General features: G+C 37.2%; 1 protein-coding gene across 18 annotated transcripts in view; it reads left to right on the top strand.

The window, feature by feature from the left end:
• DLG1 (discs large MAGUK scaffold protein 1) overlaps positions 1 to 21,188 on the top strand; it is a gene marked incomplete at both ends in the record, with an annotated part of 254,956 nt that overhangs the window by 148,605 nt on the left and 85,163 nt on the right. For all 18 annotated transcript variants that reach the window (XM_080695610.1, XM_080695604.1, XM_080695603.1 and 15 more), the window contains 4 exons: positions 263 to 399; positions 5,290 to 5,434; positions 8,227 to 8,344; positions 11,215 to 11,371. In XM_080695610.1, coding sequence (XP_080551736.1) covers positions 263 to 399; positions 5,290 to 5,434; positions 8,227 to 8,344; positions 11,215 to 11,371 — 557 coding nt within the window. The remainder of the gene's footprint in view (positions 1 to 262; positions 400 to 5,289; positions 5,435 to 8,226; positions 8,345 to 11,214; positions 11,372 to 21,188) is intronic.

Below are 21,188 nucleotides of genomic sequence, written 5' to 3'. Positions count from 1 at the left end.
ATTGTTAAGAATTTAAAAGCCGGGCATGGTGGTGCACACTTGTAATCCCAGCATTCGGGAGGCTGAGACTGGAGGATCGCAGTTCACGGACAGCCTCAGCTACTTTGCGAGGCACTCTGCAAATCAGTGAGACCCAGTTTCAAAACAAAGAATAAAAACTAGGGGAGGGGGTATAGCTTGGAGGTCAAATGCCCCTGGGTTCCATCCCCAGACACGCCCCCCCCCAAAAAAAAAGTTTAAAAACTGTTGTTTTCAAAAACAGGTCTTGGTTTCAGCATTGCTGGAGGTGTTGGAAATCAGCATATTCCTGGGGATAATAGCATCTATGTCACCAAAATAATTGAAGGAGGGGCAGCACATAAAGATGGTAAACTTCAGATTGGAGATAAACTTCTAGCCGTAAGTATAAGAAATCCTTGTTTTATGAATCATTTTCATGAGTATTTTTAATGACATATTCTGGATTTTATAATCAAAATGTGTGACTGCATGTGAATGAGTGGATCTAACTTTTTTTTTTATCAAAATCTGAAAAATGATATTTAGCACTGTCCTTACTTGGCTATTTCACCATTTTCTCTACCAGCCCCCTCAATTTCTCTCTCTCCCCCCATTCCCTCTCTCCCCTTCCTCCTCTTCCCCCTTCCCTCCCTTTTTCCATTCTCACCTTTTTTGTCATTGTTAAAGGAATGAGGGCTTGAAAATGCACAGAATTGTACAATCACAGTCCTTATATTTATAACACAGTGTCATCATTTGCTCATTCGTGGCCCTCTTGCTTTTTGTTGTTGTAGTTGCTGTTACTTTTGTTTATAAGATAATGAAAACTAGTGAAATTATTATTAATCCTAACAACTAGAACATCAGCAATTTTGTGTTTCTTATTCCTTTGCTTCTTAAAAATTGTTTAATCACATATATACCGTAATTTTTTTTAGTATTATTTGGAAACTGTAAAAAAGCTGTTGGTCTCTTAATACCTTTTATACTCAATGTTGTTTAATGAATTTATCATTACCATTGCCTAGAACAAATTCATTTATTTAACCTTTATGTTATTCCCACTTTTGGGTATCATGAATAATTCTGATAGAAAGAACTGTGGTATGTACTGGTGAGCATGTGCTGTAGGAATTTCATTGACTGCTTATCTAAACATGAGTTCACCAGATCATTTGATGATCTATTATTTTAAAAACCAACAACAAAAAGCTGTCCTATTGTTTTCTAGACTGCTTGCAGCACTATATAAAATTCCTTTGTTCTTTAGCCTGTTCAGCACTCCTTACTGTTGCATCAAAAAGGCTGGGTTTTTTTTTTTTTTTTTAAGCTAATGATGGGGAAAAGAAAAAACAGAACTTAAAACTGCTATTCCCTAATTTAATTCTCCTCTCCCCTTTAATACCACTCTTTCCTCTAGCTAACCATATCTTTTCACCATGACTTCTTATACACATGCACATGCACACACATATGCACACGCTCGCAGCAGTATAAACAGCTTTCTATCTCCACTAGGTTTCTCGCTTTTATATTTTGGGGTTGTTTTTTTTTTTTTTTTTTTTTTTCCAGTATTGGGGATGGAACCCAGGGGCATTCTACCTCTGAGTTACACCCCCAGCCCTACTTTTTATTCTTTACTTTGAAACAGGGTCTCACTAAGTTGCAGAGTGCCTCACTAAGCTGAGACTGGCCGTAAACCTGCAATTCTTCCCGTCTTAGCCTCCCAAATACTGGGATTACAAACATAAGCCACCATGCCTGGCTTATAAACTGTTTTCCTTTATGGTTTCTCCAGAACTAATCTGGTTGGTAGATAGCCAAGAGCCTGTGCTGACTTACTGTCATGGCAGGACTCTGATTCTCTCTTGAATCCTCTCTTATTGAGGCTTTTGTTATTACCAGAAATTTGTTCTCATTATTAAATACTGAAATTAATGCAGTTCTTGATACTCAACTTAATTGACTTATGTGTTCTTTGGCACACCTTCCTTCTCCACATAATCTCTTCATTTTGTCTAACAATCACCCTCTAACTTGGTATTTCTCTCCTCTCACTAGCCACTCCCATCCTCCTTTTCTGAGATTTCTTCATTTCCCCAACCTCCAAAAATCCAAGTAATCCAGAATCCATTTTCTCTTCTTTATCGGTGCTTATTCCTAAGGTCACTGTGTTTTAAACTATTGGTCAAAACTCTGATAAATGGTTAAGTAAATGACCAAATCTAAAACTTTGGGGAGCCGGGCATGGTGGCGCACGTTTGTAATCCCCACGCTTGGGAGGCAGAGACAGGAGGATCGCGCAGGTTCGAAGCCAGCTGTGCACGCTGGTTTAGGAGACCCTCTTTCCAAATAGAAATGTAAAAATAGGTCTGGGAGTGTAGCCCAGAGGTAGAAGGGCTTCCAGGAACCCCAGTACCACCAAAATAAATAAATAAATAAATAAATAAAAATAAAACTTTGGGGACCATCATCTTTTTTCCACAGTACACATTGACTCCCCAGCAAATCTTGTCTTATTCATATTACTGCTAAGAAAACACAAATTTAAATGGGTAACATAACAACAATCATGTATCTGCATATAATTCTCCATATTGTGTAGGACTTGGCAGGAACAGCCTTGTTCCTATGCCTACGTTGTCAGTTGGGGTTGTGCAACTAGGGCTAGACAATCTACTTCTAATATGGCTCACCATAGGATGGAAAGACTGCTGGTGTCTCTCAGCTGGGAGCTCAGCTGCAGGTGTTAGCTAGGTGTTCAATTCTCCAACCACTTCTCAAGAATAGGTCAGGCTGCTCACAGCATAAAGGTCAGGTTCCAAAAATGAGCTTCTGTTTTGTGAGGGGAGGAGGTACTGGGGCGGAACCCAGGGGCTTTTCTACCTCTGGGCTATACTCCCAGACCTATTTTATATTTTATTTGGAAACAGGGTCTCACTAAATTGTTGAGAGCCTCACTAAGTAGCTGAGGCTGGCTTCAAACTTGTGTGATCCTTCTGTCTCAGCCTCCCAAGCACGGAGATTACAAGCATGTGCCACCACGCCTGGCTTCAAAAATGAGCTTTTAAGGAGGACAAGCTCCATTGTATGGCATTTATCAATTCTCTCTTGTATTGTATTTCATTGGCTAACGCTAGTTATATTACCCAACAAGATTCAGTGTAGGAAACAATTATTTTTTCTTGGTACGGGGGTTGAACCCAGCAGCATTCTGTCTCCAAGCTACATGCCTCCAAAATGTAGGCAGTCCTTACTTTGAATGGTAAAATGAAACAAAAAATGACCATGCTACTGAAACGTTGCAAAACAATCTTAATATAGATCAGTGGGGAAATTATGAATATTCTGTGGCTTTTATAAATTTTGATCTATCTAGATGTGCATGCCTGTTATCCCATCTACTTTGAGGCAGGAAAAATGCAAGTTCCTGGCCATCTTTGGCATCTTAGACTTCCCTTGTCTCAAAATGAGCTAGGGATATAGCTCAGTGGCATGTTTATGGATTTTATTACAACAACAGAAATAAACGGGGAAAAGGCTCAATGCTTTAAAAAATTCTGCTATTGTCAGTTACACAGGTATTACTTAAGAAATGAAAAGTATATTAAAATTAATGTTTTAGTGTACTCATTTAAAATAGAAACATTAATAACTTTATTTTTATAAAAATTAGTGATTGTAATCAAAACCTAAGACAAGCAGATGGAAGGAAATTATAAGATTAGAACAGAAATAAATGAAATGGCGAATAGAAAAACTATAGAAAAGATGAACAAAACCAAAAGTAGGTTCTTTGAAAACATCAACAAAATCGACAAACTAGACTGGCTAGAAAAAAGAAGACCCAACTTTCTAAAGGCAAGAGGAAATCAGGAACGTAAAACACTATGAACTGCTAAGTGCAACACATTAGGTAATTCAGATGAAGTGGATAAATTCCTAGAAAGACAAAACTACCACTTCTCCTCGGTGTTATGCTGAAAATTATAACCAGGCAGGACAATAAGAATAGAAAAGAGAGAAGACATTCAGAATAGAAAGAAAGGGACTAGAAATGCAGCTCAGTGTAGAGTACTTGTCTTCCATGTGCAAAGGCCTAAGAAAGCCTAAGGAACATACTAATAGAATGAATTAGTTCAACAAGGTTGTGTCACTACCTAAAAATAAGTTTTATTTCTATGTAGAATATAAATGAATGACAATAAGTAATTGATTAAAACAAAAGTCATTTTGAGCCTTTTGTAATCCCAGTACTTGGCAGGCTGAGACAGGAGGATCACAGGCTCAAAACAAGACACTCTTTCAAATAAAAAATAAAGCCAGGTGCGTTAGCACACACTTGTAATCCCAGCATTTGGGAGGTCGAGATCACAGCTTAGGGACAGCCTCAGCTACTTACTGAGGCCTTCTGCAACTTTGGGATAGTTCTTTTACAACTTGAGAATTGGTGCCCTGATTATGACCAAATATTGAAATATCCAGGCTATTTGTTATGAATATGTTAAATGAAGAATGTTGTCTTTACTGAATTACCCTTTCATATGTATAGTAATTTATATGAAAGGTTTTTTGGGCCATTCTACCTCCCAGTAACACTCCCAGCCCTATTTTTTATTCTTTATTTTTGAAACAGGATCTCACTGAGTTGCAAGGGCCTTACTTAAGTAGCCGAGGCTGGCTGCAAACCGTGATCCTCCTGTCTCAGCCTCCTGAGTACTGGGATTACAAGCATGCGCCCCCACACCTGGCTGTATTATTTTTTAAATAATAGAAAAACCTGAAAGAGTAGTGATTAAGCCCTGCTTGTAAAACCTGTTCTGAGACTTTACCATGCCCCTGCTGACCTTTATCTTAATATCAGCGTTGAAGTAGATCCCAGGAGACCTCCTGGAAAAGAGGAGCCCCCTAGGTTCAATCCCTAGTACCACAAAAATAAATCTTATTTGCAGACAAAAAATTTTGTTGTTATAGTTGTTGTTTTGAACATAGATTTTTATATGGTCTCATTTCTTTAAAAAAAAGTTTTAAAATCTACCCCCACATATTACATTCATGAATGCCTGAGTAAAAGGAGGGTTGGGGCTGGAGGCTGGAGTCAATATGAGCTGTTTTATTAAATAGACAACTTCTGATATCACAGACAGTAAAAATGAGTATTTTCTTCCCATACAACCTTATTCTCCTTGAATTGCTCCCTTATTTTTTCTATGTTTCAGAGTTGTTTATAATTAAAAAGTAGAAAGCAAGTGAAAATATCTTTAAAAATGTCTTGGGATTTTCTTTTAGGTAAATAGCGTATGTTTAGAAGAAGTTACTCATGAAGAAGCAGTAACTGCCTTAAAGAACACTTCTGATTTTGTTTATTTGAAAGTGGCAAAACCCACAAGCATGTACATAAATGATGGCTATGCACCACCTGATATCACCAACTGTAAGTCTCTTTGCTTAAACTTGCTTAAATTTATCTTATTTCTTTAGAGGTAAACCCAGGGACATTCTACCTCTGAGCTACACTTAAGCCCTTTTTATCTTTTATTTTAAAACAGGGTCTCGCTAGGTTGCTGAGAATTTCATTGTTTATTGAGGCTTCCCGGAACCTGTGACACTTCTGTCTCAGCCTCCAAGTACTGGGACTAAAGGTGTGTACCACCATACCCAGCTTAAGTGTTCCTTTTTTAAATTGTAATTAAAAAAAAAAAATTTATTGGTGCATTGTAGTCATACATCTTAATGGGGTACAAGATGGTAGAAGCATACATGCACCCATCACTCATTTAGCCCTCCCTCGATTCCTACCCCATTCCCTCCCCCTCCTTCCTTCTCATGTTTGGTTTAGTGCTTGTCTTTGATATGTTTGTGGATATACATCATATACATTAGGGAATTTTCTTCTTCCTCCTTTCCATCCACCTCAGATGAGTCATCTTATTTGCTCATCTATAGTTTCTTCTTCTAGAGTTCCTCCTATGATCCATTTTCTCTCTGTTTTCTACATATTAGGGAGAACATCCAATTTCTTACTTTCTGTGACTAATATTACTTAGCATTATATTCTCCAGTTTCATCTATTTCCCTGTAAATTATATAATTTTGTTCTTTATTGCTGAGTAAAATTCCATTGTGTACATATCCCACAGTTTTAAAATTCTCGAGATTTATTATCATCACTAATCATTATGAGTTAAATACAAATTATATTTTGCAATCTTATGTACTCTTCTCCAATAATACATGCTTATTATCTGCTCAATGACTTTTTACTGACTTACTCAGAGAGAAATTTTTTTTTTTTTTTTTTTTTCCCAGTACTAGGAATGGAATCCAGGGGCATTCTACCTCTGAGCTGCAGCTCCAGACTATTTTTTTAGTCTTTATCTTGAAACAGTCTCATTGAGTTGCAAAGGGCCTCGCTAAGTAGGGGAGGGTTTCTGCAGACCAAGATCCTCCAGTCTCCGCCTCCCAAATGTGAGCCACCACGCCTAGCCATTCACCTCACATCTTAGGCAAGTACAATTATGAACTTTATGATATACTGCTAGTCCATATTTTATATTTACAAATCATGAATCATTTATTTTTGTGTTTTTAAAAGTACTTGTACTTGAGCCTGGCATGGTGGCGCACGTTTGTAATCCCTGCTCTTGGGAGGCAGAGACCGGAGGATCACACAGGTTCGAAGCCAGCCTCTCTGGCTTAAGAGACCCTGTTTCCAAATAAAATATAAAAAAAATAGGTCTGGGAGTGTAGCCCGGAGGTAGAAGGGTTCCATCCCCAGTACCACCAAAAAAAAAAAAAAAAAAAGTACTTAAGATTTTTTTACATAAAGGATGTTTTTCTTGTTTGCTTTCCTGAAATCTTGCTATCAAACTACTCAATTTTCTGCCTTCTGCATATATTGCAGTTATCTAGTGTTCTCATGGATCTGGCTCTAGTTTGTGTACATTTTAGGGCTGGCTTATTGTCTTGTTACGTTTAAAATATTACCATTCTCTAGTGATACCCGAATTCAACTAGTGATTCAGCCAAAACCATGGCTTTTGGTCTCTTGATCTGGATTTTGCCAGTTTGACCTTCATTCAGTTGACATCACCTTGCTGCCTCATTTTCTCATTTCTGATTTTCCATTTAACATAGACTGCATTTTTTTTTATGATACTCAATTTCTTGCACATATAGTGTAGGTACTATAAGTTTAATTCTTTCACTTGAGTTGTAATGTTGATTCCATAAGATTATCATATTTTTAGTTGACAATATCTTTTAGTACATCTTTAATTTTTAATTAAAACTTGAGAGTCAGATGTGGTGGCTCACACTTGTAATCCCAGCACTTGGGAGGCCGAGAGAGGAGGATCATGGTTTTTGGACAGCCTCACTACTTAGTGAGGTCCTTTGCAATTCAGTGAGACCCTTTTTCAAATAAAGAATAAAGACAGGCATGGTAGTGCATGCTTGTAATCCTAGTACTTGGGAGGCTGAGACAGGAGGATTGCAGATTCGTGGCCAGCCTCAGCTTCTTAGGCCCCCCACAACTTAGTGAGACCCTGTTTCAAAAATAAAGAAACAGGCTGGGCGTAGTGGCACACGCATGTAAATCCCCCGTGCTTGGAAGTCAGAGACAGGAGTATCACACAGGTTCAAAGCCAGCCACATTTCATTTTCCAAATAAAGTATAAAAATAGGTCTGGGAGTGTAGCCCGGAGGTAGAAGGGTTCCAGGAACCCCAGTACCACCAAAAAGAAAAAGAAGGGAGGGAGGAAGGAAGGAAGGAAGGGTGGGTGGGTGGGTGGGTATAGCTTAGAGATAGAATGCCCCTGAGTTAAATCCCCAATACCACAAAATAATAATAATAAATAAAACATAGGGCTGGCGTGTGGCTTGGAGGTAGAATGCCCCTGGATTCCATCCCCAGTATAGAAATAAATAAATAAACAAACAAACTTGACATTGGAAAAAGAACACACATTTTTAGAGTTTAGCTTAATGAATTTTTGCATAATGTATGCACCTTTGTAACCTTCTCATTGATCTGTTGTTTTGTTTTTTTTTTAACCTGGAATGTAAACTATCCAGCTTTTTAGCTGATAAATAATAAATCTTACTCTACCAAATTTTGATATATAAGGTAGTGAATAAAAATTGTGCTTTAGATAACCTCAAAATTCACAGGTGAGACAGTGAATGGCATATTTGTTTTTGTTTTTTGCTGTCTTTGTTTCGAAGCTTCTCAACCTGTTGATAACCATGTTAGCCCATCTTCCTACTTGGGCCAGACACCGGCATCACCAGCCCGATACTCACCAGTTTCTAAAGCAGCACTTGGAGATGATGAGATTACTAGGTAAGGAACTTAACGTTCATCTTCTTAGTCAAGTATTAAATGGAATTTTGACCAGTCACAAAAGATAGCCACAATTTTTAGGACCAAAAATGTTATTGACAATTGATAAGTTTAACTTTTTTTTATTGGAGTGCTCATCAAAGAAACTGAAATATAAGCCAGGCGTAGTGGCGCACGCTGGTAATCCCAGTACTTAGGAGGCTGAGACAGGAGGATCACACAAGTTCGAAGCCAGCCTTAGCTACTTAATGATCCTCTCAGAAACTTAGTGAGACCTTGTTTTCAAATAAAATATAAAAAAATAGGTCTGGGAGTGTAGCCCGAAGGTAGAAAGCCTCTGGGTTCCATCCCCAGCACCACCAAAAAAAAAAGAAAGAAAGAAAGAAAGAAAGACACTGAAATGTAAATATTTTATATTATAAATAAAGTACTATTTCTTTTTAATAGTGCCTTTTTAAGGCTTTGCTAATTATCCTTAGAAATTAGCTTAGATAAAACCAAATTGAGAATATGCCTGTGTATATTTTATACTAACCTTTGCATATTCCTTATCTAATAAACCATAAAATAATATGGCAATTATTTGATTTGTGCTTTGTAATTTTTACCATTATCATAAAGAATAAATTTGTGATATGAATATTCAAGGCTGTCAATCTTTAAACAGTGCTCCCAGATTGCTCTCTAATAGCCATTTATTTTTGTTATTTGCCAATACTGCCTATTTATAGAGTTAAAGAAGAAAGTTAATGACTTATCTAATCTTTAATCTCATTACATATTTTGCAAAACTAGAATATAAGTTATATTTTAACCTTGATTGCTATCATGTTTTTGGCTGCATATATTGTCTACACTATTGTGTTGGAAGTATTACACACAAATCTACCAGTTTATATACTTTTTTCACAAATCTACCAGTTTATATACTTCTTTCACAAATATTAGGTGGTTGATTACTAGGTGTCTCTTCTTAAAATGATATGTTTTTTATAGCTCCCTTTTGATAGTCACATTCCTTTGTCCAGATAATGAAGTACAAAAATCTTGCCCACATTTTAGAAGTTCTCTACAATTTGACCCTAAGCAAGCTATCATTAATGAAGCCTCCCCCACAAATCACAACATACAAACATTTAATGGCTATAAAGTTAATCTATTAAGTTTTCTTAAGATATGGTTCACATACTATAAATTTCATGCTTTTGAAGTGTAAAACTCAATAATTTTTTATATATCAGGTATTTTATTGTGACAAAATAAGCTTACTTACCATAGAAAATGTGCCATTTTAACAATTTTCAAGTTACAATTCAATAGCATTAACTGCATTCACAATTTTGTGCAGCTCTCACCACTAGCTCTTTTCTTTGTTGTGGTTGCATGTTTTCATTTGTTTCTGTGTGTGTGTGTGTGTGTGTGTGTGTGTGTGTGTAACTAGAGATTGAATCCAAGGGTTTCTACCTCTGAGCTGAGCTACAACTTCAGCCTTTTTTAAAATTTTTTTTAAAATTTTGAAATAGTCTCTGTAAGTTACCTCATACTGGCCTCTCAAACCGGTGATCCTCATGTCTAAGCCTCCCTATACTGAGATTATAAGCATGTTCCACCACACCTGGCACCATTAGCTTTTTTTTTTTTTTTTTTCCCCCTGTACTGGGGATGGAACCCAGGGGCATTCTACCTCTGAGCTACACCCCTAGCCCTTTTTTTCTTTATATTATTATTATTATTATTATTATTATTATTATTATTATTATTATTTATTTTGAAAGAGGGTCTCACTGGATTACAAAGGGCTTCACTAAGTAGCTGAGGTTGTCTCAGCTTCCCAAATGCAATATTTTAAAAGATTAATTCTGTCTTTGAAAATTAAGGCTTTTGTGACCAGTTGTTTATTGAAATATTTTTAAAGATTAGATTAAACTTTTAGGTTATTTACATAATACACTGTATTCTACTAAGAAAAATTTCAAATGATATTCTGTATTTCATCAAATCTAAAATAATCTGCTGCCAACTTTTGTTTTATCAGAAGTTTTGAATTGTTTTTACCTAAGTATGTCTAATTACCAATAATTGCGAAAAATTATCAATAGTAAAATGTATCCAATAGATTTATTGGGTTTGGGTTTGGGTGTGGTGGCATATGCAATTTGAGAGGCCTATCTCTAAGGAAAAGGTATAGCTACCTTTTACAATATCTAGGAAGTCAGGGCAGTGACTACTTCATAGGCAATCAAATATGTTAAAACACCAATTTTTTATGAGTATGTGTGTGTATGTGTGGTGTGGGGTTTTTTGGGGTTTTTTGTTTTGCTTTTTGTTTTTAGTTTGTTTGGTTTTGGTTTGTTTTTGTTGTTGTTGTTGTTTGCTTGTTTTTGAGGAACTAGGGGTTGAACCCAGGGGCATTCTACCTCTGAGCTACATCCCCATCTTTTTTTATTCTTAATTTTGAAACGGGGTCTCAGTAAGTCATGGAGAGTCTCAATAAGTAGCTGAGGCTGGCCACGAACCTTTGATCCTACTGTCTCAACCTTCCAAGTACTGGGATTATAAGGGTGTACCACCACGCCCAGCTAAGTATATACTTCTTGGTGGACTCTTTGTATTACTGTTTTTTAAATTTTCAAATTGTTTCCTCCTCGTGGTTTTGGTTTCATATTTTTTTAATATATTTTGGGCTTTTTTTCTCTAGGCTCTAAATAAAGTAATCTCTTAACCACAGTTTTAAAAAAAACTTTTATATTTTATCTAGTTTTCTTTATAGCTTGATTATGCAAAGGGTTATCAATAGGAATTCCTCATGAATAGAATGTCAGATTCTAAATAAAATGTTCAGGGCATTTAATTTGTTTTTTAATTTTTAGGGAACCTAGAAAAGTTGTTCTTCATCGAGGCTCAACAGGCCTTGGTTTCAACATTGTGGGAGGTGAGGATGGAGAAGGAATATTTATTTCCTTTATCTTGGCTGGAGGACCTGCTGATCTAAGTGGAGAGCTCAGAAAAGGAGACCGTATTATATCAGTAAGATATATATATTTTTTGGGGGGGTACTGGGGGTGGAACCCAGATGCTTTCTACCTCTGGGCTATACTCCCAGACCTTTTTTATATTTTGTTTGGAAACAGGGTCTCACTAAGTAGCTGAGGCTGGCTTTGAACCCATGCGATCCTCCTGTCTCAGCCTCCCAAGCGCGGGGATTACAAGCATGCGCCACCACACCCGGCATATCGGTAAGATATATTAATCAAGATGATGTTTTTATTACCTTAACTCACTAATGATTAATAGCAGATAGTTTTATATACTAAAGTTATTTGTATATCTTGGTTATTTTGCCATTTTACAACTTAATTGTAATGTCAGAACACGTTCGTTATGATAGTTTTGATATTTGACAAGATGTTTTTATAAATATGCTTAATGGAGTATAGATGCTGTATTAACTTGGGTTTGTTATTTGTATACTTATTTGTGTATTTTTTTAATCTGTTTGCTTGATCTCTTTTTAAAAGTGTTTTTTTAACTATATGTGTTAGTGAGTTTAGCAGTTTTTTCCTTTATATTTTTTGGGTGCATAATTGCCATTCCTTCCCTGTGAATTGAACTTTTTGTTATTATACCATACTGTTCTTTTTTCTTTCTTTTCTTTTTTTTTTTTTTTTTTTCCAGTACTGGGGAGGAAACCCAGGGGCATTGTACCTCTGAGCTACACCTTCAGTCCTACTTTTTAGTCTTTTTTTATTTTTGAAACAGGGTCTCACTGAGTTGTGAAGGGCCTCCCTAAGTAGCTGAGGCTGTCCGCTAACCGCCATCCTCCAGTCTAAGTTCCCCACCCCCAATGCTGGGGTTACAAGCATGCACCATCACACCCAGCTTCTCTTCTTTATTTATAATAATGATGTTTGCTGTGGAATCTAAATTGTCTGATATTAACGGCACTGTCTGACATGTTTTGCTTGGTGTTTACCTCATCTTTTCTTCCCTTTTAATTTTCAGAGTGCTTATGTGTTGCACATTCAACTAGAAACTAAAACTGATCCTTAGTTCATTAGTCCTCCCTAATATCTCACAGACCCTGGGAAACTAATTCTACCCATACCGTTTCTAGTATTTTATTTGTTTCAGTTTTATACCTCTATATTTAGTCATTATTATTTGTGTTTCTTAGCACCTTACCCACATGGTATATAGCGTTTGAGTGTTTGTTTACTATCCTCTGTATCTTCTGTTTCTAAATGGGTCACTAATAGCATTTGGATGGGCAGTTATTTTCTGTACAGAACTGTCTTGTTCATTGTAGACAACTTAGGTTTTTATAGCTTCCTTTCCCTTCTCCCTAGTCATTGTAAAAGCAAAATACTCCTCAAATTTAAATGTACCCTAGTGGGAGCCCTTGGTGTGTTCTTTTGGCAATGACTTTTTAATGAGCTTTGTCTGAGAATATCTTTATTTTGCTCTCATAAATTTAGTTCAGTCTAGAATTGTAGGTTGATAGCTACTGTCTCTAAATACTTTGAAGATACTGTTTAATGTTATCTAGTTTCTTTATGCTATTTAATAAAACAGATCTCTCTGTCTTGTTTTTAGTTGATTTGTTTCCCCACTCCCACCCCCAAATGGTTGCTTTGTATATATACCTCTATCTTTGTTGTTTTGCAATTTCATTAAAATGTGTGCATATCTAGCATTTTACATGTTCTGTTTGGGATTCATTATGCTTAGTAAGTCAGAAGAGTCATGTTTTTTGTCATTTTTTTCATCATTTCTGGAAACTCCCCGGCCATTATCTTTTGAAATTTTGCCTTCCCACATTATATGTATTTAGTCCTTATTGAATTCCTGTGAATTGATATTATTCTGCTCCTTATGTCTTTAACCTGATTTCATATTTATCCGTTCTATATCTTAGTACTTCATTCCCATAATTTCTTCAGGCCTACTGTCTAGTTTATAAGTTTTCTTCATCTATATTAATCTGATTTTTAAGGCAAAACTAAACCGGGCATGGTGGTGCACGCCTGTAAAACCAGCATTCGGGAGGCAGAGACTGGAAGATCGTGGCTCACAGACAGCTTTAACTACTTAGCGTGGACCTTCACAACTCAGTGAGACCCTGTTTCAAAACATGAAAAGATTAGCCGGGCATGGTGGCGTAATTCCATTGCTTGGGAGGCTGAGACAGGAGAATTGCACAGGTTCGAAGCCAGCCTCAGCTACTTAGTGAGGCTCTCAGCAACTTAGTGAGACCCTGTGTCCAAATAAAGTATAAAATAGGTCTGGGGGTGTAGCCCGGAGTTTTAAAAAAAAAAAAAAAGCCCCTGGGTTCCAACCCAGTACCACAAAAACAAAAATAAAATAAAAAGACTAAGGCTGAGGATGTAGCTTAGAGGTAGAATGCCCCTGGGTTCCATCCCCAGTAGGGGGGGCGGGGGGGGGCTAAGAATTTCACGGTAGTATTTTTGTCTACATATTCTCTGAGGGTTTTTGTTGTGTTTTATTTTTAAAGTCTGCCTTAGTGGTTTTATAAATAGACCTACTTTCTCTATGTAATGTAATTTTATAATATGGTTTTGTTATCCATGTATAGTCCGATTTTCTGATGTTGATAGGTATCTAATACGTGATCTTTTATGGTGCCTCATGGAAAATTGTTTCCTTGTGTTTGAACTTTTGTGTTGTAAGCCTTTTCAGTAGTACTTTACTTACTTTATTTGTAGGAATTTAGTACTATTTGAATTGAGGAGTGGAGTTCTAGTAAATCCTTTTACAGTGCTTACGGTAAACTCCCAAAAGCATCATTTCTAACACATTTTTTTAAAGACAAAACTAAAATTTAAGCTGTGGCACACGCTTGTAATCCCAGTATTCAAGAGGCAGAGACCAGAGGATCATGGTTGGCAGTCTGTGGACAGCCTCAGCTACTTAGTGAGGCCCTTCACAAACTTATTGAGACCCTGTTTCAAAAATTAAAAGACTAAAAAATAGGGCTGTGGGTGTAGCTCAGAGGTAGAATGTCCCTGGGTTCCCTCCCCGGTACCAGGGGGAAAAAAACAAAAAACTAAAATTTAGAACTTTACCCATAATAGCTAATAAATTGTATAGGCAGAATTTACCTTAACCACTGTGTTATGCTCTACTGTTTTGTTTTTAATTTTAAAATGTACTAACACTTTCTAAAACATTAAAATTTCAGATCTGGGGAAAAAAAACTTGTATCCTGGGTCAACAGTACACTATTTTAAACCATTTCTTTGACATTAATAGAGAACTGTGTGTGTGTGTGTGTGTGTGGTACTGGGGATAGAATCCAGAGGCTCTTCTACCTCTGGGCTATACTCCCAGACCTATTTTATACTTTATTTGGAAACGGTCTCACTAAGTTGCTAAGAGCTTAACTAAGTAGCTGAGGCTGGCTTCGAGCTTGTACAATCCTTCTGTCTCAGCCTCCCAAGTGCTGGGATTACAAGCATGCACCACCACACCCGGCTTTAATAGACAACTTTTAAACTACAAAATAAAAAATAAGATCAGGGAAACTTTTCAAACTGAAGATAAATATGGCTGCAGAATGATAGGAAATATATTCCGGAAGTGCAAGTGGCATCTTGTGTTCAGTTTCAGAATAATCTTCACCATCTGATGTTCCCTTTACATACTTAGATGTGGCAGAATACTTCTACATTTTGTCCTTTTGAGGATCCTATATAGTTCAATATTAGACTGGGTCCATTACACAAAGAAGGATGCCTGATGACTTACAAATGAAGTAGAAACCAATTTTTGTTTTAGTTGTTCTAGGATCACAGTATAACCAGCTTATGTTTCAATGACAATAATTCTTGGTACTTGAGTCTTCAAATCTGCAGCAACCAGTATTTCATTAACTGTGTACTACAAGGCTGGGCATGGTGGTGCACGCTTGTAATCCCAGCATTCAGAAGGCTGAGATGGGGATCACGGTTCACAGCCAGCCTCAGCTACTTAGGTCCTTTGCAACTTAGTGACACCCTGTTTCAAAATAAAGAATAAAATATAGGGCTAGTGGAATAGCTCGGAGGTAGAATGTCCCTCTATTCTATCTCCAATACCACAAAAATAAATAAATAAAAAATAAATAAATAAATAAATAAAAGAATTGTGTACTACAGTCTTAGAAAATTTATTAATATGCAATGCACTAAATGGAAACTGTGCTTACATATTTATAGCTAAACAATTTTAAAAAGCCTAGTATTACCCAGGAATAGTGGTTATTTCAACAGATTTAAGGCAGAAATAGAGCTTACTTATGTTAGAATTTGGAAAGTCTCAAGAAACCATCACTCTTAATCTGATAGTCAAAACAATCTGAATAAATTTAGAAAAACTAAACTCATCAGGGTACTGGAATTTAGAGAGACCTAAATGAACTAATATCCAGAAGATAGAAGACACCCATGGCTTTGGTTGGTAGAGTAGTGAGAGATAAAGTGGTACTAGAAGTTGGAGGCAGATAGGGAGAAACCAGCCAAATCTTTACTCAGTATGCAGTGGCTTCTTGTAGACTGTCGAAACAGTTAAAAATTCTGAAAGCCACAAAACAGGCCTGCACCCACCTGTCAAACTCTTTCTCTCTAGCCTTCACCAAGTAGTCAGAAGTAATAGGCCAAGATTTGGGGATCAAGATGGGAGGATTAAAAGAGAACCACTCATTAATCACGCAGGGCACTCCCAAATTACAAGGCAGCTCTTCACTAATGTAGTATATGATAATGTACACCAGAGTCAAAGTCTACACTAAAGAGCATGTCTTCTGACTTTGAACCGAAGATCTTTGAAAGTCAACAGCAATTTTGTAATTTCTGTTTCTAAGGGATGAAAGTGGGCCAAGAGAATTGAGATAAAGCGTTCCAAGAATACTTATGGACAGAGAGTTGGGGAGGGGAGACAAGGGATTATCTCCCAAAACACAGAAAAACTGAGGCATGTCCCAAAAATAAAAAGAATTTATCAGCAACACAGAAGCTGGCAGCTGGATTACAAAGTAGTTCTGGAAGTCTATGGCTCAGCTTTAAAACAAGATTTTGCAAATCTCACCAATGCTGAACTCCAAGCCCCTCAGAAGGAAAAGTTTTTATTCTACTTTCAAACCCTTCTAAACTAAAGTCAACAAAATACTGCCCAACTACAGATCAAATTGGCCATAGCTACTGACTCTAGAAGCTTAACAAATAGATTATCCTCTGTTCCCAGGGATCAGTTCCTGACACATGTTCATATTACTGTTGTTTTATCTAAACTGTCTACTTTTCATTAAAAATATATGACATGAAAAAGGAAGAAAATGTAATAACTCAAGATAGAAAGACAGTAGAAATAAAAGAAAATTCAGATGATGAATCTAATAGATAAGTCTATAAATTAATTATGATTAAATCATGATGATGATGCTAGAAATGCTAAATAAAAAAGAATCCAAAGGTCAAGATAGATGATATGGGTGAAGAGATTGGAAAGCTGGGTATGGTGGCACATGCTTGTAATCCAAGTGTTTGAGAGGCTGAGAAACGAGGATTCCGGTTCACGGCCAGCCTCAGCTACTTAGGTCCTTTGCAACTCAGTGAGACCCTGTTTCAAAGTAAAGACTAAAAAATAGGGATGGGGTGTAGCTCAGAATTAGAATGCCCCTGAGTTCAATCCCTAATACTTCATAAAAGAAAAAGAGATTGGAGAATTTCAGCAAAGACATAGAAAATGACATAGAAAAGACATATAATTGCTAAAACTATTATTATATTATTATATATGAAAAATTACTGGAGATGAAAATTTTATTTGAAGACTGAATAGCACTCAGGAATTAGCAGAGGAAAGAATCAGTGAACCTGAACATAGATTAAAAGAAGTTTCCAATTGAAACCTAGAGCTAGGGAGAAAAAGACAAGGCAGAACACCAGTGCTCCCAAAAAAAATCAGTATTGGAGGTTCAATGGAAAAAAATAAATGCTTTACAAAAGAAAAGAAGGAACCTGCAGAGTAAATGAAAAGCAGTACTAAGATACCAGATTAGTCTTTTTTTTTTTTTTTTTTTTTTTTTTTTTTTAACTGTCTCACTGAGTTTCGAAGGGCCTCACTTAAGTATCTGAGCCTGTCGGTGAACCACAATCCTTGGATTGCTGGGATTGTGTAAATTTGGTTCTATAGTGTCCTGAATGCTGGGATTACATGAGCTTGTGCCACCATGCCCACCATTATGATAAAGGATTAAAACCAACTGTTTTAGTTAAGATACAGTCATCATATTTGTTCACAAAAGCACAGTTTATCAGACATACACTTTATAAAGTCATGTGTTCTGAGTAAGAGTGGAAGATAAACCGTGCAAACAGCATATGAAAACTACTAAATATAAGTAGACAATAGTGTTATTTTAGATAGATTTCATAATAATAAAAAATGATAAAAAGCATTTCATCCGAAAGCTGTGCAAATTTATTCAATAGGATCAAAGGCCAAGTCATTTCAATGGAAAAGGAAACCTCTTAAACATTTCTGGAATTACTGGATATTTGTAGTAAAATATGAGACTCAACCAGTTTACTTTAGACATAAAATGTAATTCTAGATGGATTTTATATCTAAATGTAATATGTATAGAAGATACATAGTATCTATAGAATATACATCTGGAAGAAAACATTACATAGAGTATATTTGCAGCTCTTGATTTATACACAATTTCTTGAAGAAGTCATATAAAACACTAACCATAAAAAGATACCACTTAGAAACCAAAAAAAACTTACATTCAAAATATATAAATACCTCCTACAAATCAACAATAAAATGACTAAGTCAATTTAAAAAGCACAAAAGAACTGAACAGGTATTACACATACATACATACACACACACACACACACACACACACACACAGATATATGAATGACCAGTGAGCATATAAAAAGATGTTAACATCAGGAAACTACAATGACTGAAGTAGTATAAAGGAATTTGGATGGGAGTGACGTAATTTTTTTATATTTTGATTGTGTGGGACATGCATTTTTCCAAACTCTCTAACAGAGCCTTAAAAAATATTGATGACTTGCCGGGCATGGTGGCGCACGCTTGTAATCCCAGCGCTTGGGAGGTGGAGGCAGGAGGATCATGCAGGTTCAAAGCCAGCTGCGCTGGCTTAAGACACCCTGTTTCCAAATAAAAAAGTACAAGAATAGGTCTGGGAGTGTAGCCCGGAGGTAGAAGGGTTTCCAGGAACCCCAGTACCACCAAACATATATATATATATTGGTGCCTAAATCAAAAAGATATTTTGAAAGCTATAATGAAATACCATATCTCACTGAGTTGTGTGGCTAAAGAAAAAAATAACATTTATTGGAGAGGATTTGGAGTAACTGCAACGCACATTACTAATGGGCATGTAAAGTAATATAACATTACAAGAATTTCTAAGAGGTCTTTAAGAAGCTAAATATACGTCTAACCTTATCACACACATTCTGCCCAAGAGAAATGAAAGGTTATATCCATAAAAAAAAGCATTGACAGCAGTGTTCATAACAGCCCTCTTCATAATATGATCTGGAAATGACCTTTCATTAACAGGAAAATAAATAAATTATGGTATATTTATACAACACAATACTACTTAGCAAGAAAAAGGAACAAAATGCTGAAACACAAAATATAGGTGCTTCTTTAAAAAAAAGTCATGTTGAACAAAGCAGATGCCACAAAAACATATGCTTTGTGATTTCTAGTTATATAATAATCGTGAGCACTAATTTGTGGTAACAGAATTCCAAAATTGGCTGCAAGTAATTGGAATTGACTAAAGATACCCAGTAGAATTCTTGGGTTGGTTGATGGAAAGGTATCTATCTTCTTTAGGGTAGTGGTTTCATGGGTGTATATAGTTGTTAAAATTTAACTAGTCGGGCGTGGTGGTGCACGCTTGTAATCCCTGTGCTTAGGAGGCGGAGACAGGCGGATCTTGCAGGTTCGAAGCCAGCCTTGCTGGCTTAAGAGACCCTGTTTCCAAATAAAAATACAAAATAGGTCTGGGAGTGTAGCCCGGAGGTAGAGGAGTTTCCAGGAACCTCAGTACCACCAAAAGTCTGTACATTTTATGTTTATAAAATAAACTGGACTTCCGGGAAGATGGCGACCGAGAAAAGCGGGGCTTAAGAGCCCTGCTAACAACCAATTTCCATTACCACAAAACCAGCGCCTTTCATAGCCAGAAAACACCATCACCAGAAAAACAAAAAAACCACCAGGCTCCAGAGAGAAAGCTGACTGAGAACAGAGCTCAGGGCCACAGAGGAGACACACGCGCCCGAGGACGCGGCAGCAGCGCCATACTGCCGGCGGCAGCGGCGAACTCATCGGACGGCTACAGCAAGCCGAGGTGAGCCGCTGCGGAACAGCCAGGCGGGATCTTTCGGCGCAGAGAGCATTTAAAGCTCCCAGTGGCTGAGCTCAGCACACGCTGCAGGGATTCAGAGTGGAAATAAAAACCAGAGAAGAAAAAATACGCCAGCCTCATGGCCGAGGGCGTGGCCGCGGCGCCATATTGCCACCGGCGGCGGCAGCAGCAGTGAATTCGCCGAATCCAGCACAGCTACATCTGCGTACTCAAGAACAGTGAGTCAAATTGTGGGCCACAGAGGAGAAATCCCAGTACTGTACCTCACTGAGGTACTCACTGTACCCAGTGAGGGAGTGGTGGTGGCAGAGATACCACACCATAGGAGAACGTGCAACCTGGCACCCCCCATAGTTTAAAGCAGCCTCTATTGACTCCCTGGGTCAGAGACTCTGTGATAAAACCCAGTAAAGGAGTAGTGAGGTCTGAGATACTACTGACTCGAGATCCAGAACACCTTAAGTGAAGTTATAGTGACCCAAGGGAAGAACCCAGAGAAGGCACAAACATCCGAAATCATGGGAAAGAGGAATAATACTGGAGCAATGAATGCCGCCCACAACCCCACAACATCAGAACCTGATAAAACAGAAAATCAGAGATTTCTAGAAGATCAAATCAGGAAAATAACTGTAGAAATAATAGAGGTGCTTCGAAAAGAACTCAGAGAGAGCCAAAAAGAGATAAAGGATGCAATTAATGAAGTAAAGGCCTCAATTCAAAGCACAAACAACCGATTAGACCACATGGAGAACAGAATCTCGCTCTTAGAAGATGAGCAATCCAAAAATGAACGCATGGTTTCTAATCTCGGAAAAAATATCCGACAGCAGGAATCTGACATTGAAGAAATATGGGCCCATCTTAAGAGAGCTAACCTAAGAATAATTGGAATAGAGGAGGGAAAAGAAAGTGATACCAAAGGGATCAACAATCTCTTCAAGGAAGTAATAGCAGAAAATTTTCCAAACGTAAAGCAAGAGGTTGATACACAGGTCCAGGAAACTTATAGAACTCCCTTTAGACAGGATCGGAGAAGAGGATCCCCACGCCACATAATTGTCAAAATGACCAATGTGGAAGCCAAGCAGAGAATCTTAAAGGCAACAAAAACAAAGGGCCAAGTGACATTCAGAGGCAAACCAATTAGAATCACTCCAGACTTCCCAAACCAAGTCATGAGAGCCAGAAGGGCTTGGAGTAACATATTCCAAACTCTGAAAGAAAACAACTTCCAGCCAAAAATTTCCTATCCAGCAAAACTTTCTATCAAATTAGATGGAGAAATAAGAAGCTTCCATGAAAAACAGAAACTGAAGGAATTTATGTCTTCAAAACCAGCGCTAGAGAAAATACTCAAAGAGATTAACTACAAAGAAGAAATAGGTAACACTCACCAGAACCAGA

The sequence above is a fragment of the Muscardinus avellanarius genome (genome assembly GCF_963383645.1).
Source record: "Muscardinus avellanarius genome assembly, chromosome: 5".
NCBI lineage: Eukaryota > Metazoa > Chordata > Mammalia > Rodentia > Gliridae > Muscardinus > Muscardinus avellanarius.
The sequence above is the reverse complement of the archived record's forward strand: the minus strand, read 5'-3'. Positions and strand labels throughout refer to the sequence as shown.